The 22,940-nt window shown below is 39.0% G+C and overlaps 1 protein-coding gene across 5 annotated transcripts in view; it reads right to left on the bottom strand.

Moving 5' to 3' along the window:
* The window catches only part of TRAPPC9 (trafficking protein particle complex subunit 9), a 495,602-nt gene that overhangs the window by 330,676 nt on the left and 141,986 nt on the right, over positions 1-22,940 (bottom strand). For all 5 annotated transcript variants that reach the window (XM_061447664.1, XM_061447665.1, XM_061447668.1 and 2 more), the window contains one exon: positions 3,020-3,162. In XM_061447664.1, the coding sequence (XP_061303648.1) occupies positions 3,020-3,162 (143 nt within the window). The remainder of the gene's footprint in view (positions 1-3,019; positions 3,163-22,940) is intronic.

Raw genomic sequence — 22,940 nt, 5'->3', positions numbered from 1 at the left:
TAGTTACCCTTAGCAGATTGGAAGACAAGATATTCCTGCTATTTTTCATTCTAAAACATAATATTGAATGACACATGAATTATTCTAATGGAGAATCAACACAGGGAAGCGCAAGAGTAAAGGAATGGTGCTCCTGATCCCTAAAGCTCAAAATATGGAACAAAACAGCAACAGATAATAAGCACTTAAAATCTAAATGCATTCATGACCTAGCAGACAATATATACCCAAAGTAACAAAAAAACCCCAAACCTGCCTTTTGACAGGGGTTCAATGAAGGATTTCTGAAAGAAATTTAAATATCACACTATTTTCCCCCAACTCAGCAAAGCTTAGGCACCCTAATTAAAAGCAGTCACATCTCTAACTACATCTCCAATCAGCAAATCACTTAAAATAAAAGTTTCCACTGACTTAAATGCTGATCAGTATGATGAACAGGCAAAGAATGAAGCGAATGCATACGATATGAGCTGAACCACTTGGCTCAATTGGAGCCACTATATATAGCTTCTGCTGCTACCAGACTTGTGAAAGTGTACACAGCTGAACAACACAGAAACTCTACCTTTGAATTATAGCACCTCAATCTATTTTTAAACATTGCAGGATTAAAGAGTTTCCTCACCTAGTGAATTCCTGGGAATAGATTGACAAGGCAGGGGTAGGATAACGCTGTCTTACACAAAACACAGCTGGGTAAAACTAGCACACAAAAACAAACCCAAGCTTCACACCCAATCTACTCTGTGACTACAGAAAGGAATTGCAGTGAACCAAGAAGTCCATTTAAAAGCAGACAGAACACAAAGAACTTTTTTGATGCTGAAAGGAAAGGACTATGCATGCAGATAACAAACGCATCTGAGTTTAACTTGCACAATGAACCTTCTTGAAAGCTATTTAAAGGCAATGCTGTGGTGCTTCCAGGTCAATAAAGGGAGATCGCTTATTAAACCTTGAAAGGCCTGAAAATGTGCCATCGAAGGGATGAAACTCTGAATGTCATTAATAAGGTTCCTGGAGTTTTGCATACAGCTGTTCCGGATACTATGCACTGACTTTGCAAGTAGCATTAGATTTACTTTACTAGAGCAGTTACTAAAAGAATAAAATGATGCCTATAACGCTGTACTTTCAAGCAGCAAAATGCTTGACAAACTTGCTTACCAATAAAGCCACACAGTTTTAGGTCTCTTTTGTAAGAGCCGGACACAATCTGCTCCTAAAAGCAAAATATTATTTGTCTCATTTTTAATCATTTTGTACAAAACCTGTTTTGGTGTTTCATTATCTTTGCCAAAACTAAAATTCCGTTGCTATATGCAAAGCTCATTATTTACTGTATTAGCTGCTGCGAAAAACAGATACATAGCCTCTTGGCAATACCTTCTATGTAATTACAAATTAAAGTCCCCTGTCAGTCTTCTCTGCTTCAGCAAGACCAAGAGTTTCTTTAAACTTGCGCATTAGTGTAAGGTACATGTCATCACTCCTCTTGCTCTAGACTTTAGCCAACTTGTCCACTTTTCTTCATGTTTCTCAAAGATCAAGCCCCAAAATTTTCTTGAGGCTTTACTACTTTGTTCACAGGAAGAAAAGAAACACTTCATGTTTTACAAGCTGTGCTGCTGTCCATCCACCCTTTGACATTTCTGCAGGGGTATGCGACTCATGACTTGTTTCTTTCCTTCTTAAATGAAGTATGTTCCCAATATCTCCTAGGCATGTATTTCCTTCCTGCCTAGTCTGTCATGAAAAAGATCCTAGGATCAGAAGAAATGCTTTGGACCAATTCAGTTCACTCTTATTTTTAGTAGTAGTACCACCTAATTGCACTGAAATTATTCCAGAATTTAAACCAAAAGATGCTTGCTCCCACTATACACACTGGCTTTCTTTTCAATAGTCCTGCTACTTGACAGCTGGGGTGGCACATCCCTGTCCAATTCATAACAACTTCTTCTTGCATTAATTTCATTCTTCATCTAAAAGAGTATTTCCTCTTCCTCAGTATTTATAAAACTCAGAACTTTTGCACTGTAACAAAGCCCATTCTCAATCGTCTTTCTTCCCAACAAACCCAAGCCAATCTATTCATGCTTTGAACGACAGCTATTGAAAGGCTACCTCTGGAACTGCCGGAGTTTGAATACATCCCAAATATTTAAAGATTGTGGAGCATTTAACTACTAACGTAACTGAACTTACATTAGCAAAAACTACTAACGTAACTAGCGAACTAGCACTACCAAACTAATGTAAGTGAACTTATGTTAGCAAAAAATTAAAGATCAGTAAAATCACTAACTTACAGAATTCATTTCTGCAAAAGCTGCTTTGCTTAAGCAGTACGTAAGTAATATAAAATTAATAAAAACATACAAAATAGAAACCGTGCATTTAGCAGCAAATAAAGACAACTTTATGAGAAAAAAAACATATTAGAATTGATTGCACTCAGTGGCTGATGAATTTCAGGCAACTAGATTTTCATGATTATGGCATTTGACCATCGTCGCACGTTACCGTGATTTTTGAAACTCACTAGGATATGTGAAACCACCCTGTGGCTAACCAAAGAAGGCAAGCACCACAGGAGAGAATGCTTACAATTTATTCCTCACATCCAAAGATGATCATTTACCCATGAACTTTGGGTAAGATTGTTAGACAAACACAAGCCAATGCAATGCGCAACATACGTTAACAGCCAAAAGATATGGAAAGAAATCGTGAAATTTGACAATAAACAGGAGCTATCCTGTCCCTGGTAAAATAAACCATCATGAAAACATGTCTGAACTTCAGAACCTGTTCAATGCACATGGACTGCTTTAATCAGACTCTGTAGTTAAAGGAGGCCAAAATCCTAAAGGAGGAGTTTTGAAAGTTTGTTCACATAATTCTTTACCTCTATGCTGCTGTTGTCACTGAAAGTTTCCAACATGACCTTGAAGTTACAGCCAATATAACAGAGACAATGAGTCAAATATACAACAGGCAAAACAAGGCTTACCTTGTTGCTGGAAGGGTGCTAACACGTGTAAAGTAAACAGAGGGTTCCACTTCCACATGAAGGCCTAGCGCAAGGCTCCGGTAATATCCTTCAACATGTCCTGGTCCACCAGAGTACTTAAAATTCAAAATAGCTTCCAGTGTCTAGAGAAATAAAAGTAAATTACTTATTAGCCATGTTTCATTACTGTGCATTTTACAAGTTCAATTCAATTAGACCATAGAAGTGATTTACCAACAAAGTTTCCATGCCCTAAGAATTTGCTTTCCTAATCCATCCATTCTATTATCTCCAGAAAAAAAAGGCAATCTAACAAATTAGGTAAGCATCTTAGGTAAACAGTTGCTTTTTTTCCCTAATCCTTTCAAAAACTAAAGAGTACAGAACAAAGCCAGCTGGATGTCCCTTTACATAATTCCTCTCCATACCACATTTAACACAGAAAAAATGAAGAGCTTATTTTTGCTTAACAGAGATTAGGGTTTATTAAATGAGATACTCTTTCATATTCTTGAAAAATAACCACCAATCCATTACCTTCATAATCAAATGGAAAACCTTTAAAGTTTTTGAGTGTGGACACATAAAGATTATGCAAAACTAACAGCATCTGGTCTCTCAACAACTCACTGTAAACATATGCTCATCTTTGATGCTCGTTTCATAGAACATGATTTGTTAGCAAATATTAAAAATGAGGATGATTAGTCTTGCAGTAATACCAAGCCTTTACTTCTGTGATGAAATCTGGGGCTTTGTTTCTTCTTCCTTAACAAACAGCATGTGGAAAGTGTCCCAGAATACCAGTCCCCAGGTTACCATCAGTGTTCAAACTCAGAACAAACCTTTGATACAACCAGACTATTTACTATCTCTTCTTTCATTATGTTCCCAGAATAGAATCTGCTAGAAGCAAGGCAAGAATTCGTGAAGTGTCACTGAATTTTATTTATTCAGCCTTCGTTCTGCTACCCAAGCAACTGCTATTGCCACATCTCAGAGCATGGGCAGAAGGCAGCACTGGCACAGGGTGCCCAGAGAAGCTGTGGAGGTCCCATCCCTGGCAGTGTTCAAGGCCGGGTTGGATGGGGTGGAAGGTGTCCCTGCCCATGGCAGGGGGTTGGAATTAGGTGGTCTCTAAGTTCCCTCCCAACCCAAACCGTTCTACAATTCTATGACTCTATGGATTACTGACAGCCCTCTACCCTACACAGACTTTGCTATACTATGCTGAAGTCTAAAAGGAGACCCGTTTCTAAAAGAGATTTCGAAACAATGCCAAACTTCTTTTTAAGGAACTACCTAAGGATTTTCTACCTTACAATAAACCCCATTTCTGTTTCATACCATTCTGGTTCTTAGTCCTGCTGAAGGAAGAGGAACAGGGATACAATCATTTTCTTAAAACAACCACAATCCATTGATTCAAAGCATACCAAGATCAAGAGCTGAACGTTTTGCTGCACATGCACACTTAAATGTTTTGCCTATTTCCCACTTGCTTTTAAGTAAAGTGGGCTAACTCAAATTCCTAATTTACTTTCATTAAAATTCATGAGAACCACCTTACAATAGAAATAAAACCTTACCTGGGCAGTCAGGACATACCGTCTACGCAGTTAATGTCAATTCCTAATTCATAGTTAATGAACTCAAATTTATATCATGTTGGGAGAACTACTCAATATTAAATACAATAATAAAATAAATGCAAACCCATTCAAAACACACTTCATTCTAATGAACCAGCTGGACCATTTAATAAAAATCAGAGCCAGACTCTGTAAGTGCAGGGATCTAGCACTGCTCACATCATATTGTGAGAATGGACCTCAATATCAATTAGGAAATTGTGAAAATTCCAGCTATAGAATCATAGAACGGTTTGGGTTGGAAGGACCTTAACATCACCCAGTTCCAAAATCCCACCATGGGCAGGGACACCTCACACTAAACCATGTCACCCAAGGCTCTATTAAGCCTGGGCTTGAACACTGCCAGGGATGGAGCATTCAAAACTTCCTTGGGCAACCTGTTTGTTCTGTATTATTGCTGTAATAGACAGAGTATCCTGCTTGGGAAAGCTACTGTGGTGTGGATCCATGGTTTGTTCTTCACAAGACCATGGCACAAAGCTGTTTTATTAAGCCCTGTCCCATATAAATACAGGTAAACATGTAATAAAGTTAGTTTAAGAGGTCACAGAGCATTAGCATTCCAGATGCAAAAGCCTTCATAACGTCCTATACCAAATGAAAAGCCTCCAGAAAGACAGACTGAAAAATACAACCATTACATGCCATTGATGAGCAGGACAGTTTAACAACATCACCATAATTTTGCTCCCTGTCAAAGTGAGGAATCAGTCAAAGAAAATCTGCTGATGACCCTACACGTGTCCCATAGAAAAAGGAACAAGTGAAATAAAACCTAATGACCTTCTAGTAATCTAGACAACAGGAGGACATTTCTTCTCACCCGAAATACAAGATCTAACTGGGAATATTTCATACAGAGGACGTGAGAGTTTGAATATCTCTGAGAACCACAGAACATCCCAACCTATATTGTTTCTCTGGCCATGTTAATTTGCAAGGTTCGTAGAAACATACCCACAGGCACAAAGAAACAAACATCAGGCAGGCTTCTCGTGGTTTAAGCTCAGCTGTAAATCACGCAGTTGCTCCCCCCCTTTCCTTCCCCCCCACTCCTGGAGGTATGGGGAGGAGAATCTAAAGACTGTAACTCCCACAGGTTGAGCTAAGAACAGCCCAGTAACTAAGGTATCACACAAACCACTGCTGCTACCACCAGTAATAATAATGATAAGGGAAATAACAAGGGAAGAGAATACAACCGCTCACCACCTGCTGACCAATACCCAGCCTGACCCAGCAGTGATCTAGCCCTTCTGGGTAACTGCCCCCAGTTTATATAGTGGCCATGACGTGCTGTGGTATGGAATACCTCTTTGGTCAGTTTGGGTCAGGTGTCCTGTCTCTGCCTCCTCCCAGCTTCCCCTCCTCCTTGGCAGAGCATGAGGCTCACAAAGTCCTTGGTCAGATTAAACATGACTTAGCAACAATTAAAAACATCGGTGTTATCAGTGCTGCTCCTGGGCTGAAAGTCAGAACCACAGCATTGCACCAGCTACTAAGAAGGAGAAAAATGACTGCTACTGCTGAACCCAGGACAAGGCTTTGTATCAGGACTATAAATGTACGTGGATGGGGAGCAAGAGACGTCAGGAGATCAGAGAAAGTTCTATTGTTTTGAATTAGTATCATATGAACAAAATGTTAACAAATAATTACCAATCTCCTTTAAATCCCTCTCTCCACATGTACCTTGGATTTCACAATATGAAAGCTTCATTTTCTATCTCTAGGATAGAAACAGAATCCTACAATTTCATAAACTTACAAAGCTCCAATTTAAAACAATTTACCACTCTCTTCTGCAGCACCTGTACAGAAGAATGGTCCAAATGCTACAGTCCCCAATATAACTAATGTTGTACACTTACTCCAATGGCCTTGTCAAACCTACTCTCATAACAGACTGAGCTGCAGATTCTACTCATCTTTACAAATACCAATAGACTTTACTAGATTTCCCCAAACTGTGTTAACAAAAAGAAACAGCAGGGTGTCACCATGAACAGAATTTTGCCTGTGGATGATCCATACAAAAGATAAGGAAGGAAGGATGAAGTATATTGGCGTCTTGGGGCAGGCAGCCAGGAAAAGAAGCTGAACACATCTAGAATTCACAATAGCTATGGACAAGGCGGGTGGGAGTCTTGTTTTTAAGCAGAATTGCATTCTGGAAACTCAGTAGTAAAAACAAGGATAAATTGTTTAACCTTGTCTGATTGTTCAACATTGTACGATGTCTGGCTTAATACATTCTTTACTACTTCATTGGTCCCTCTGCTAGTGAAGAAAGAGTTTCTGGCTTAAGTTCCAGATGACAAGACACTCGACCAATGGCACCATATGTCAGTATTACTATATTGACTACCTTCCAGTACCTAAAGGGGCCTACAAGTAATCTAGAGAGGGACTTTTTATGAGGGCCTGTAGGGACAGGACAAGGGGAATGGCTTTAACCTGCCAGAGGGGAGACTGAGACGAGCTCTTAGGCAGAAGCTCTTCCCTGTGAGGGTGCTGAGGCACTGGCACAGGGTACCCAGAGAAGCTGTGGCTGCCCCATCCCTGGCAGTGCTCAAGGCCAGGCTGGACACAGGGGCTTGGAGCAAGCTGCTCTAGTGGAAGGTGTCCCTGCCTGTGGCAAGGGCTGGAACTGGATGAGCTTTTGAGCTCCCTTCCAACACAAACCAGTCTGGGATTCTATGACAAGAAATATTTTACAGATAAACTATTAAAAATCTACCATTTTGGTTTCTCTCATGCATTTTGTCCTCAGTCATACTTTCAATATAGAGCAGGTACCAGTTTAAAAAACAAACAATTATTCTCTCCAGTCTGTCCATGGAAATCCTTCCCATATACACTTTCACACTAGAATTCAAAGCAAAATTAGAAAATAACTGCTATTTAAATAACACTAACATATCTAAATTTTTCATTTTGTAAATACCAAGTTAGAGCCAGTCCAGGTCAGAAGCTCCTGGGTTTAACTGCTCCATCATCTATTCTGCTTAGTAGATATATTTGTTTATTCTTTGTTTCTTTCTTCCTGAGCAATTTTACTAGCAGTATCTCTGATTTTATCCCTGTGCCTATCTTCTACCAGAAGAACCAGAAGATTCTGGTTTATAAGATTTCTACTCATGGTACCACACCACTGCATATCCTGCATTTTGTGTTTCAGAGAGCAAAGCAAGATTTTATCCTCAAATATTTTTCCAAACTGGAATATTAATTTTTGAGATAATTATTATCAGTATTGTCTATAACTAAATTAACAAACCATACTTTGTAAGAAAGGCTCACAAGCTGCATTTTCAGGTCTTTTCTAAATTCCTTTAGTATAGTAAAAATGACACTGAGTGGATCTCAACATTTAGTACACGATGAAATGCCAGTACTTAGCTACAGGCAGTTTGCTCCTGAGACTCTGCAGATCCTGACTGCAGTAACTGTAAAGAAATACCAGGATGTACCATTGCAAGCTCCCCATTAAGATACAACCTTTAAAGAAAAAAAATAAAGGACCATGAAGACCAAACTAAAAATATATAAATTCAGAATATGAACTTCCCATTTTACTTCCTGAACTGCTTATAGAAAACAATTCTTACTAATGAGTATCATTTCTCATGGAAATAGGGCTTGAAATTTGAAAGAAGAATTTATTCTCGGTGTGCAATCATCAAATATGCTCTCCTTTATAAAAAATAGAAATAAAAATTATTTGCCTGTGAGCAAACACATTTTCTTCCCAAATCCCATTATGCTCCTGATCTGCTTCTCATGAAAATTAGCATGAGCAGGACATGCTCCATCCATTCATGAGTGTTTAGCCATTCTTTCTTACTTTTAGGCCCTTTTCCCATTGGATGCCTTGTGTTTTCTGGTTTCTTTAGGTGTATTTTTTCTCCTTAAACAGACTATAAACCCCAATTTTTATAAACTGTCTCTGCCTCTCTCTTTCGCTGACCATTCCACTCCCATATTCAACTCTGATGGGCAATCATGGATATTCATTAGTAATAAAGAGAAATAAAAATGTATTGTTTCATCAGTTCCATCTTGCAAAAGGCACGAGAGGATCTCTACAAACTTAATTTCTGTTTCTTCTACTGGGTGCCATGCTTAAATTCTTTTAAGAGCTATGAGGATTGAGAGAATAAATCACAGATCAGGAATTTCAGCTGCCTGGCTGTAACTAATAAATTATCTGGCAGTAACAAGAAGAAAGTGAGTTTCTCACATTAACCACACTCTTTTCAAAAGCAGCAGGTAACCCTGGCAATAAATATTAGTAGAAATAGCAAAGAGATAGCCAGCCAAAAGCGTGCTTGGAGTGTCAGTGTTGCTGGCACAGACGGTGTCCCACAGCTGCAGTGATGCAGAGCTGGTGCCATTGCCAAGCCTCTGCCTTTCCATAGCTCCCTTGCTGCTGCCGGGACATGAGGCTGGAAAGGGTCCAGAGAAGGGCCACAAAGATGATCTATGGACTGGGAAGCCATATGAGGAAAGGCTGAGAGAGCTGGGCTTGTTCAGCCTAGCGAAAAGAAGGCTCAGGGGAGACCCTCTCACCGTGCTCCAGTATTTAAAGTGTGGCTATAAAGCGGATGGAGATTCCCCTTTTACAAGGAGTTACACAGAAAAGACTTGGGGTAATGGACATAAATTACTCCGTGGAGATTCTGACTGGACACAAGAGGAAAAATTTTCCCAATGGGAACAATAAACCATTGGAACAATCTCCCCAGGGAAGTGGTGGACTCCCCAGTGTTGGAAACTTAAGATTAGGCAGGACAGGGTGCTGGGACATCTAGTCTAGGTCATGTTCTGCCTAGAAAGGTTGGACCAGATGATCCTTGAAGCCCCTTCCAACCTGGAATCCTGTGATTCCTCAGGGCTGTTGCACATGCACAGCCCCACGTGGCCTTTGTGATGCTTCAGGCTGCAGACCATGGTTCCAAACCATGCATGCATTCAAGCCCTCTTCTGCTCCTCACTGCCTCAGGCCAGTCCTACATGCTCACCTCCATTCACACTGAGAAGCTGCAGAAGAAAACATCATGCAAATTTCCAGAAAGAGATCTATTCCTTGTTCTCTCTCTCTCAGTGAAGAACATCAGTCTTTTCACTTACTGCTAATCTGTCTGATTTTCTGATACACAAAACATACTTCAGGTTTTCTGTATTTTTAGAAGTGACACAACTCTTTTGTTTCTTATTTAGCTCAAAAATATATCCTGTATTTTTAAGCAGACATTAAAGAGCCAAGAAAGGACAGGAAGTACCCACTGATTTCTCTGAATGCAAATCATGAAGCAGATCAAAACCAACTGGAATACTTAATCAATCAAGGCAAAATTCTTATTTTTCCCCAAATAGTAAAAGAGGACTCTCCCAGTAGATATTGTTCCTTAAAGCACCAAATAGTATAGTAAGTGATGGCAAGAGCCCTGATACATGCATTATAAAATGGATATGCATATGCAATCAGGTTGTAGCGCATATGTAATCATCCTCTAGGACCAAACTGCAGCAAGCATTCTCCATACTAATTTTTCTCCTCTGTATTCTATTAAAAGGATATGTGGCGACCACAAAAGCTATCACAAAATTCTTCATAACTGATTAAGCGATGAAATAAATTGTGCCACTGCAGTGAGTCAGACCTTTCTATGTACAAATACAAACAAAGCCTATATTGCTATTCCTGTTAAACTGCTCTGTTAGTCTAAAACAAAATTACACCTAATTTCTAGCATGTATGTTAATCTGATGAATTTAGTCTATCAAACAAGGTGCCTGCTGTGCTCTAACAGTTTTGCTCAAGCACACCTTCTGCATACACAGTGACTTTCAGTAGCAATTCTTGCAGCACACCAATGTTGATCTAGCTCATCCATCCACATTAGTGTCTCGTTAAGCCCCTGAACAATGAAACTGCTGCATCCCTTTGTAAAAATAGCACAATGGCAATGACAAGTAGCTGAAGCTAAATATAGCTCCTGCAGGCATATGCCGGGGATTAAATAGTACATTTTACCCCTCCCCAATCCTAAATCAGTAAGCTTCAACTAGGAATCTCTAGTGAATACACACAGGAGCTCAATAAATCCCCCTTAAGCTTGCCAGGCATATTCTGAATCTGTGCTAGCTAAAAATAGCCATGTTTATAATGAGAACGGGGATGTGAGCAGAATAATGTGAAGTTTACAGGCAAGCTGCTATAGTTGTTCTGCATTAACAAATAGGGTGAACCAAAGGTCATTCTAGCACGCACACACACAGACTGACAGATAAAATACAATATGCAGTAATTTTTTACTGAAGAGTATTCATCTCACATTAAACTGCATTTTCTAACTGGCTACTGCAGCCATACATTCATAAGTTACTCTGGGTGTTTAGCTAGACCACAAGCTGTTACTTCCAAAAGGTAGGGGAAGGATAGGAACATACAGCATTACTCCTCTGGGCAGAATTCCCTTCTAGAGTTCAATTCCCCTCTGAAAATATTCAGGAAATATAATACAATATTAATCACAGAATTCTACTTTCATTACTTAAAGGCAAATTGCATCCAGGTCTCCAGGGCAGTACTACTGCATCAGAACATGCATGTTCTTAAGTGCCTCAAAGGTTTTACCTCCATCAACCTAGCACTGCTGACCACAGCTACCACAGAATCCCATTCTTGGCTGAGCTACAGATGAGAGATTTAAAACAGTTTAAACATAAGTCACTTTTATGTGGATGAATCCCATCGAGAGTTTATTGCACAAACTAAACGGCAGAACCTCTTTGAGAAACATGTGCTAGGAAATTAGGGAGCCCTGCTTGCTGTTCTTGGAGGACTTGAAGGAATGGGAGAGCAAGTCATCATGTGTGTTCCTCAGTAACCTCTCTTATTCGGAAATCATGCCCTGATTCTGAAGCACAAAAGGAGAGTAAATGCAAGGATAGATATTGATGAACAAATCGCACACACACATAAACACCCTTAACGGGAAATTTCTCTATGTGGAGACCAACAAGTCAGCCTGGTTCTCCCAGCAATGGCAATGTAAGATGGTGGTTGCTGTAAAGAAGCATCACTGAATGTATTTCTTCAATGCAAGCTGCTCCTTGCACCTTGCAGGCAGAGTTCTCAAAAGTAACGGCACAAGATGCTGGCAGCTACGTTCTTAAAGAACACACCTGTAAGAAGTGGAGAAAACCAACTCTAGGCCATAACAGTGCAAAGAACATTCTATGTGTCAAGCATAAATGCCCTACATGTCATGAAATTATAAAGGAAGTAACAACACAGTACAGAATCAGTCACAATCCTAAGAAAAGGGTTGTGAAAGCAGACTCAGCAAGCCAGTGTATATTTTGAGTTAAGCAAAGGAGTATTTTAGAAAGCTGTATGACAATGTTTGCAAGTGTGAGTGACAGTTTTCTTCTCCAACCCTCCCACCCGGGAGGGGAATCAAAGCAACACCACCAAGCCTTAACAGGTTCATATGCAGCACCCTGAAGTCTCTGGGTAACACAATGAAGTTCTTCAGTTTTACTTTATTCACGCCAAACACTTCCACACTGTTTCACACTTCCTCAACCGTAACCCATCCCTCCCCTGTTTCTTCTACCATGTCCTTTGTGAGAAACAGGGATGAGACTGCACACAAAGTGGGGTAAACACAGAAGAAACTTTTTGGTTGGCTCCTTATTCCTGTACCTTCTTTTATTCCTAATATTCTATTTACCTTTTGCATTGCTACTACAAAGTAATTTCATAGACTTCTAAAATGAATCTTAGAATGTCATATACCTCCAGGATCTCTATCCTGAATGACAACAGTTAATTAGGAGCCCATCACTGTATTTGGAATTAAGAATGCCTTTTGATCATTGCATTACTTAACAACATGTATGTGGATCAATGCTGATCTTCATCTCCCATTTTAATAACAACTCACCTCTACCACATTACAAGCCCGCAGTCCTTCAACATGCTTTTCATGTATGCTACCATTGATAAACTTTGACACAATCCTATTCACCCTAATAATCAGATCCTTTATGAACAAGCACAAACACAACACAGATCCGTATGAATTAGGCTGCAGACCACCTTTCACTGAGCAAATGGGCCATTTATCCACCTTAAACCAGCTCTTGACTCATGACAGGACTTCCACTTTCATCTCAAGGCATACTTGTATCTCTCAAAAAGCCTTTTATGACAGTCTTTTTGGAAGTGTTTTAGGAATCAGGTAAGCAGTGTCAATGATTTTCCCTTTGTTCATGAGCTCAGCACATGCTTCAAAGCATTCTGACAGATTTGCTTACCACAAGTGCCCTTCCTAAAAAACCCTTTCAACAGTGTAGCCCAACTTACGTACCTGACTAGTATTAACTCTGCTGTTACACTTCTGGTTTTACTGTATTTACTACTAACTGTATTAGTTACTCTGCTGTCCCAATAGCAATATAAAACATTATTCAAAATTCCAAAGTTTTAAACCACAAGATAATAGGAAAATTATATTCCAGACACAGAGTGAAGAGTCCAATACACCTTCTATGGATGTATGGTCTGATACTGGTCCGAGACCATCACCATTAACACACATAAGCAAAATAAGTCTTCTATTTTACAAGACAAATCTACCCCATGCAAAGGGCACATAGAAAGTACAAATGCTTTCCTGAAGATCTCAAATCCATTCACTGTTCTTCTGAAGAACCTGGCTCCATTCACTATTTGTATACTTTTTATTCATAATATTGCTCTACTCTAAATGAAAATGATAGTCGCACCCTCAAAAGGTAAAGCAAATCATCCTCTGCAGTAACTAAAATACCTTAAAAAAAAGTCAGGAGAGAGCTTTCCTGTATTCTTGTGTTAAACAATCCTCACATTTTTCAGGAATTCCTGTGATTAGGGGGGACAAGCCCAACTAAGTAATTGTACAAAAGTAGGAGTAAGTGAAGAATGAGGTTTTAAAACAGGAATGCTTGAACAACTTCATCAATGGATCTGTGTATTCAGCACAGCCATTAACACATAAATATGAAAGACTGAGTACTTCAGGTTTATCAGCTGCTACTTGGGCTGGAAATAGAGGCCCTAGTAGCACAATCGTTTTCACAATCAGTAAAGTTATTGAGCTAAATTTACCACTGATTTAATGAGGTTTATATGGAATGAATGTTGTAAATTCCTACTCCTTCTTATGATGATAAAAAGTAACAGAAGAAAAAATACTGAAATTAGTTTCAGGGACTAACACTTCAGAAATTCAATCTGTCCTCTAGTTTAGCTAGAAATCAGGTCCTACCTAGAGCTACAGAACAGCAACTTTCTAAGGTATCTTCTTTCTTTCACTGGGTATGCTATCCAAAAGCTAATATGCCAAGCAACCAAGCATCCACTCATATTATTAAAACATACATGTCTCATAATAAGCCCTGTGTATGTTATTTCCTCAAATGTTTTTCTTCTATATAGGGAATTTGGATGTATCTCCTCAGTAAACACAAGAAGATAATTACAGATACAAATCACAAGTAGAGATGACACTAAAACTCATTTCCTTACTTCACTGATCCCATTTTGCCTTAATTTAGCCAGGTAAACACAATCCGTGCCAGCAGGCTCCAGCACCACTGCCTGTTCCATGTCCCACCTGCACTAAAGACTCCTGAAGGCTGAGAATACGCTTTGAATTCTGTGATGTTCCAACAAAACCAGACAAATTTTTCAATGGCAAAGGCCTTAAAACAGGTGAAAGGCATCACAAACTGTGTTCTCAGAAATACAGGTTTATAAAGAGCCAGTCAGTGACAATTTGAACAGCACATGTCACGCTAGTCTGCAGTATGCATTTATCATTGATTCCTGAGCATGATCTTGCAATTCGGGAAAAGCTTGGACTACTATTGGTTTTGAGCTGCCACTACTCACACGTCTGTATTCTTCACATAGATCAATGATGGTCTAAAAGTAACAGAAGATCCTTAAAAATAACCTTAAAAAGAAGCCTTAACGTATGTATGTTGTAATTTTTGTTTTTTCCTGCCTCAAACAAAATAGATGCTCAGAAATCAACTGGAGGTCATTACCATGAGGTCCAGTAACTCACCATTAACAAGAAAACTAATCAGCAGGTTCAGAGATCTTTTCCTGAAGGAAACATAACAAATTCCAGTTGTAAAACCACCTAAAACCACCATATGCTAACAAATCAGAATTCTCCACTTTCAAAAAGAAGAGAAAATCTTCTGTGTGAGCAGGAAAACAGTCCCTGATTCTTTCCTTTTCTTTTCGAGATACTTAAGAACATTAAACATATTCCCCCATTTCCAACAACTGCTTATACACACACACAAAATACAGCAAAAACACTTTCTCATGTGATTAATTTACTCTCTAGAGATCCCCAGTGGTGAACGGACCTAAGCAAACTCTTAAATTTAAAAGTATTTTGCAAAATATGCACATGCACATTTTATATACAAATATCTACATATTCAAGAACCATCTGGACAATGCTCTGAGCAATATGATTTAATTTTAGGTAATCCTACGAGGAGCAGGGAGTTGGACTCAGTGATTCTTATGGGTCCCTTCCAACTTGAGATACTCTGTGGTGAGGCACTGGAATAGGCTGCCCAAAGAAGTTGTGAATGCTCCATCTCTGGCAGTGTTCAAGGCCAGGTTGGATGGAGTCTAGGGTGACATGGTTTAGTGTGAGGTGTCCCTGCCCATGGCAGGGGGGTTGGAACTGGATGGTCCTTTCCAACCCTAACTTTTCTATGGTTCTATTTAATACTATAGATGGATGAATGGACGGATAGGTAGGTAGACAGATAGATGATAGATGATAGATAGATGATAGATAGATGATAGATAGATGATAGATAGATAGATAGATAGATAGATAGATAGATAGATAGATAGATAGAAAGAAAGAAAGAAAGAAAGTAAGTAGTGGCACCTGGTGTTTAAATCACTATTTCTATTTTATTAGGGATGTTAACTTGATTTCCTATCTAAGCAGTTAACACGCATTTAAAAGGATTACAAATGCTTATTTTAAAAACACACTGAGTCAGCTCACTCAACTTCATAAATATGCATCAGGAAACTCCCAAACAGTGACTCATAACTTCAGAGGTTTAAAACAGACACATAATCATGCATTTTCCAACTGTTACTCATAGTCGATTAAATCCTAAGCCAAAACCATCCTGCTTCTGTGAGTTCTACTTGGCCATCCGTTAAGTTCCACAGAAATAAGGGCATTAGGGAAAAAACAACCAAAAAGAGATAACTGGGAAGAGTGCTAATCCCTAACAGCTTACATGAAAAAAAAAAACCCAAACTATTTCACATAAACATACACTGAACAATAATTCTTTCCATTACAACTGATGTGTAGGTGGATTTTGTCTTCACCTTATTTACGAATGAATGATTCAGGAAAATAAAGAACAAAACCTAACATTAAGAACATTTTTCACCTAAAGAAAAATGAGAACATGCAACAATCTCAAATTCTATTTGTGTGTATCTACTGAAAGTTGCAACGATCCTGGCACATTCTTGATTAGACAATGTACTGATACCCTGTTCTTATGGAATTTATGATACTTACAATACGTTTAATGGGTTACTGCTAAATATCATCATCATGCTCCTATTTCGTCTTGCAATTAAGAATACATGTTTAGTGAGTTACTGCTAAACATCATCATGCTCCATTCTGTCTTGAAATAAATGATCTTTTTAAATTTCAACAGTATTAAAAATGTATGTCATTACTTTAAATGTAGTGATTTCTATACAGCCAACAGGAAGAATGCCTCATTTTTGCAAATCTTAGTAAAATACTGCAGGGGTTTGTAGACATTTTAGTAATCATTTCGCCAAAAGGCAAATTAATATATGCACAATAGAAAAACCATACACAAGCAAACTAATCCAATCAGAGAAAAACAAGAATCAAAACATCTATCCATCCCATTTCTCACCCCAATGACAAATCTACTGCATGAGATGCAATGATACCCATAGGAATTAATTTTAAGCAAAAGGGTTAGTCAACTACCTATGGGTCTGAAAATGTATAAACTATAACCAACAGCCTATCATGAATTATTTTGCCTAAAGAACGATATTCTAGCAATCACTAAGGACTATTTTGAGCAGTTCAGTGAAAGCAAATTAACTCTACAGGGCTCAAAGAATGTGATACATGTAGAATCATAGCACCAACCAGACTGGAAAAGGTCTTTTAGATCATCAAGTCCAACCTTTACCCCAGCACTGCCAAGTCTGTCTCTAAACCCTGTCACTAAGGGCCTCATTTACACAGTTTCTGAACACTTCCAGGGACAGTGATTCCACCACTGCCCTGGGAAGCCTGTTCCTGAATACAGCCCTGAACTGCTACATACCCACTTCCGACAGCAGGTCAGGACATTGCACTTGCATGCAACAGGCCAAATATTTCCCAGTTACTGCAGCAATAACTGGGATAATTCCTCGCTAAAAGTCAGGAATAATTTCTGGTACGATCCCATTCAGTTACACAATGGCCTTGACGACAGTCAAGAGTCAGAAGAAATTCATATCCCATTGGAAAAAATGCATGGGACACAAAGGTTTGAGATAAAATAGGGATGCCAAAAAAAAAAAAAAAGGAAATTAATAATGATTGATTGGTTATTTTGATTTTACTTTTTTAATTCAAAGTGATTCAATTTGAATGTTGGTGCTTTGTGTCAATGAAAACCAAATCAAATTTATTCTCTTTAGTTTATTGAGGGGTTTTGATTTTTGTTTGGTTTTGTTTGTTTGAAGATAGAAGTAATTACATGACAATTAGAACTGGTTATTTCAAGTATCACAATACATGATTTTAACCATTCAGAAGTCCTCCTTTGCCTGCTCCTCTTTTTAAAGCTAAATGATTAAATTCAGGTAAGGACTTGTTGATACCTTATGCTCTAAAAAATGTGTTCCCTGCCTATTCACACATTCATTCCTTTTAGTTGCTTACCAGGAAGAATTATGAACACTATTACATAGCTGTGCTCTGCCACACGGGCTTTTACTTAATATAGTCAGGAACTGTAACATTTAAAAGTCAAGAACTGTTTACCAGTAAATTTGTACTATCATCTCTTTAAAAGAAGTAAATAGTAGACAAAGCTTGCCTTCAAAGTCAGGCAACAATGAATAGTTCACTATATTTATTGCATCTAGATGACAAGTGTCACACCCTGCTTTAAAAAAATAATAAGAATATAAAGAATCAAGTTGTTCTTGTCCATCTCTACCATTTTAATTTTATCACACCAAATGGTAAACAATCTGTTTGGCAAATTATGATCTATTTTTACCAGATAACATGAGGGGAACTTTTTCCTATTGAGATAAAGACATGTAAGAACTCAGATTAAATACGTAAGCCTTGAATCTTTAATATATGGAATGCGCAAATTACTCCTAAAGATGCTGCTTTGCTCCTAAAGATTTGCAATTATTTGCCTAAGGCAACCTATCTGGATTCAACCTGTATCAGAGGAAAAAATGGAGCTCTAGGGATTTAAAAAAGCAAATTAACTCTTCCAAAGCAGACAAGAAATCCAAGTGAGCTCTGAAAAATGTGAGTTATTAGGCTTATATGTAACTACTTCAAATATTGGTTCTAAAATTGTGCAAAGGTAACTGCAGTAGGCATCAAACATTAAAAAGAAAACAGCCAGGTTTAAAATACCACAGAATAAAATTAACCACAAAATCATGATGAGACCTCAGGTCAGCCCAAACTTCTCTCTGCCAAAAGCCTCTTTCCCCTGCCTTAGGAGTTACAATCTTCAGAGAAGAGATGACATTTAAAGAAGAAAACCAAAATGAGAGAGAAGGTAATTTTAAAAGCTTTCTAAATAAGTCCTCCCTGCCTATGTGCACAGTTTCTATCAGTGCACCTTGGTGACTTAGTGTGAACTCTGACAATCTACTCTTGGGCTTTACTGAGCGTGTTTTCAGGATTTGGTTTGTCCGGATGAGGAAGATACTTTTGTGGTCAATCTCCTACTTGTTCTAACTTACTAAGGTTTTGTTCATGTTGTGGAGTGGTCTTAAAGCATGCAAACTTGGTTATTTCAGAGTGACTCTGAAGGACTGCATTAGAATGTATTGCCAGGAGGTCAAGGGAGGTGATCCTTCCCCTCTACTGCTCAGATCCATCAGGAGAGCGTGGCTCCCCAGTAAAGATACAGGTGTACCGGAGTTAAGTCCAGCCCAGATTCATGAAGATAACTGACAAATTTGAGCATCCATCATACAAAGAAAGAGAGAGAGCTTGGAGTGCTCTTCCTGGGGAATGGAAGGCTCAGAGAGATGTTGTCTATGAATACCCAGTGAGAGGGACCAAAGAAGATGGAGCCAGGCTCTTCTGGCTGGAAGATGATGAAGGATGAGAGGCAATCACTAGATGAGTGGTAGGATGAGAAGCAGTAAGTACAAATGAAATACAGAAAATTCCCTTTATTCACAAGGAAGGGCTTTATTATTATTAGCATAATCAAGTGCTGTAACAGGTTGCCCAAAGAGCTTGTGAAGTGTCCACCCATTTTGAAATACTCAAAATCTGATTGGACATAGCCTTGAATAACTTGCTCTAGCTGACCATGGTTTGATCAGGTATGTTGGACTAGATTTGAGATTCATTCTCTCCAGAGAAGGACTCCAGAGATTCCTTCCAACAGAAATGATTCTGAGATAGTAAACTGGAAGAGGTACTCCGTCCACTATTAGGCATCCATGTCCATAGCATCAGATTAGAGACAGTCTAAACTAATATTCCCCTCTATTAGCATAGACATTCTATCCTTAGAAGCAACTGTTACTTTTTAAAAAAACACATTTTTTGGCCACATTACTTACTAATGACAATTTGCTTTCACCAGAGAGAGCTGACGATCCAATTCTTGCTAGTCCCATGAGTCTCCCTGGCTGCTGAGGTCTCAGCTTCCTGATGACAGAGCTCCCATCCTTTCAGCCATCCCATTTTCCCCCTTTCTTACCTCTCACTTGCAAAATTCTTTCCCTCTCAAGCCTTTCAACCTTCTTCTCCAGGAGGAAAAACATTCAGATGGTTGAGAACAACTCAAGACACAGTGGTCGGGACACAGCAAGCAGGGACCTTCTACCCTCCTTCTCCACTACCCAGCTAAACCCTTGCAAAGCAATGCATTTGTCCTTGAAATACATTTGTAATGGGCTGTATAACACCACTGAATGACTATGCATTTTTAAGTATTAAAATCAACATGTGCTAATGTTTCCTCACTTTAAGAAAGTGCTGTGGACAACAGTTTGCAGGGTTCTAAATATACCCTCAATTAATAAAAAGAAAACCTCATGTCCTCAGGCAGTGAAATGTAGCATTTGTGATTTATGGTCTCCATGTCCATCACACCCTTTGCCTCTCTGCTCTGTTTCAGCCTGCTTCATTAGAGCACCTGTTCAAGTAGAAGAACTCACAAGCCTTTGTCAGCATACAGCAGTCTGCAGGTCAGGCCTCAGCCATCTGTTTCAATGACCACAAGCTTCTAATGATTTGAGGGAAAAATACAAGGAAAATATTATTTTCAAGTTTATTTCATAATTAACTTTCTTTGCTCCACTTTCATTCTTTCCAATTAAATAAGGTAAAGGAAGAAATCCAAAGAGAAGAGAAGAAAGTGCTCATGCAGGATCCATCCCTGGCCGTGTTCAAGGCCAGGTTGGACAGATTATTGGGTGACATGGCTTAGTGTGAGGTGTCCCTCTCCATGGTAGGGGGGTTGGAACTGGATGATCTTAAGGCCCTTTCAAACCCTACCTACTCTACAATTCTATGATTCTAAGATTATAAAAAAGCATGGTAGAGCCAGACAGCATTTCAGTGTGTTTTTTTCATTTTAGTGTTTCAAATCCTAAAGATAGAAAAACAAGAAGGAAAAATAAGGCAGCTCTCAGAAATATAAATAAAAATGAGGCTGCTTTCGATAGATATAAATGCCACCTTTTCCATTTAAGGTCTGCCACTTGTCTCAGACTTTGTCAAAGGACACTTCCAATTTTGACAGGGTACACAATTCCTGTTGTGCTCTATCAAACAAGCTTGCAAGATACTGAAAAATTTGTACAGAGAAGTATCTTTCTATTGTAGCGTGGGTACAACTTTAGGAATGACGTCAAGGAAAACGGTTGTTCTACAGAGCAAATACATGGCAAGTTATGCCGTACTCACCCTCTGCCCTCAATGTTTTATTCCTTGGTCGTCCTTCCTCCTGCTTCGTATAAATTCAGTTATTTTACTTTTAACTACACTAGTTTAAAAAGATAAAGAATCATAGAATCAAATAGGTTGGAAAAGACCTTTAAGATCATCAAGTCCAACCATTACCCCAGGACTGCCAAGTCCACAAGTAAACCATATCACTAAGGACCTCATCTAAACAGTTGTTGAACGATTCCAAGAACAGTGATTCTACCTCCCACTGCCCTGGGCTGCCTGTTCCGATGCCTTACCACCCTCTCTGTGAATAAACTTTTCCTAATACCCAATCTAAACCTCTCCTGGCATAGCTTGAGGCCATTTCCTCTTCTCCTATAGCTTGCTAATAGGGAAAAGAAACCGACTCCACCTCACTACAACCTCCTTTCAGGTTGCGAAAGAGGCCAACACAATATACAGCTTAAGCTTGGTAATTGGAGAAAGAATAATTAGGGGGCTTAGCCATTTTCCATATAATGGAGATTATAATACAAACTTACACAACCAAGTGTGCTAGAAGTGCCCGTAGGTTTGCATTGATTTTCTCAAAATCATCACACCATGTTATACGCACTGTCACATTTCGAAGTGCTGCTTTGAAATGTTTGATGCAAGAATCAATACATGAGCATAGAAATATAAACCAAAAATAAATCCTGGTTTGCACTAAGAGTTCTAATACAAAACCATGCCTTAAAAAAATCAACAGTCAGTTCAATAATGTAAAAAACCCAAATGTTTCCTACTTCAGATTTTTTGCATTAGAAGATCCAGCTCCCAGCTGTCTTTCAGTACTTGCTAGGATGCATCTTAGAATCCTTGAATGGTTTGGGCTGGAAGCAATAATCTAGATCACCTTAAAGCTCATCCAGTTTCAATGACCTGCCACGGGCAGGGACACCTTCCACTAGAGCAGGTTGCTCCAAGCCCCTGTGCCCAACCTGGCCTTGAACACTGCCAGGGATGGAACGTTCTCTTCAATACTAATTCAGACAGTGCGTTTTTAATGCTCATTTACTGTTCTTTCTCCCAGTAAAACTAGACCACTATGCACCACATTCAATCCTTTCCATAGCTGGATACCTGCTCACCTAAATCTAGTGAGATTCACTACATAATCTAAAAGCAGTCTTCTATCGTAACTAAGATAAAATTTGACTGATGGCACAGTCTGCAGAAAAACAGTTATTCTATATTATTATGATGCAGTTATTGTAAATTCCATTACATAAGAGTTATAATCTTTTACAGTTCATATTGGCCATAAGAGTGGCCAAATAGAGTACTCAAAACAGAATGCCTAGAGACCAAAGAAAGAACACAAAATACTTCCCAACCCACTCTCCCAGTCACAAATAGAATCATAGAACGGTTTGGGTTGGAAAGGAACTTAAGATCATCCAGTACCAACCCCCCTCCCATGAGCAACAAGCATTACTCTAGACCACGTCACCCAAGGCTCTGTCCAAACTGGTCTTGAACACTACCAGCGATGGAGCATTCACCACTTCTCTGGGCAACCTGTTCCAGTGCCTCACCACCCTCACAGTAAAGAACTTCCTTATATCTAACCTGAACTTCCCGTTTCAGTTTTAATCCATTACCCCTTGTCCTACCACTACATTATGAGATCACTTGAAACAAAAGCGACTTCTAAGTATTTAGTAATCCCCACCCAACATCTCAGATCCTTTTCAGTGTTTCTCTGAACCCAGAAAACCTTTCACCACGTCCTTCTTTCAAGTCTTTCTTCACATGCTCAAAGAACATATGGACTGTGAAGCACTGACTTCAAACAAAGTAAACCAAAATAGCCTTGTCCCCACTATAATGGACACACTCATGTGTCCACTCATTCCATATTACAAATTCTATCTAAGTGTCCAATAGAGACATCAGGCTTAGCAGTCTGCAGTGTCCCAGATCTGGAATTCTCAGAAAGTACTG

The sequence above is a fragment of the Pezoporus flaviventris genome, unplaced genomic scaffold, assembly GCF_033815535.1.
Source record: "Pezoporus flaviventris isolate CSIRO_AGI_PZ_B2104156 unplaced genomic scaffold, CSIRO_AGI_Pfla_v1 ptg000007l, whole genome shotgun sequence".
Taxonomy (NCBI): Eukaryota; Metazoa; Chordata; class Aves; order Psittaciformes; family Psittacidae; genus Pezoporus; species Pezoporus flaviventris.
This window is presented reverse-complemented; position numbering and strand designations above follow the sequence as displayed.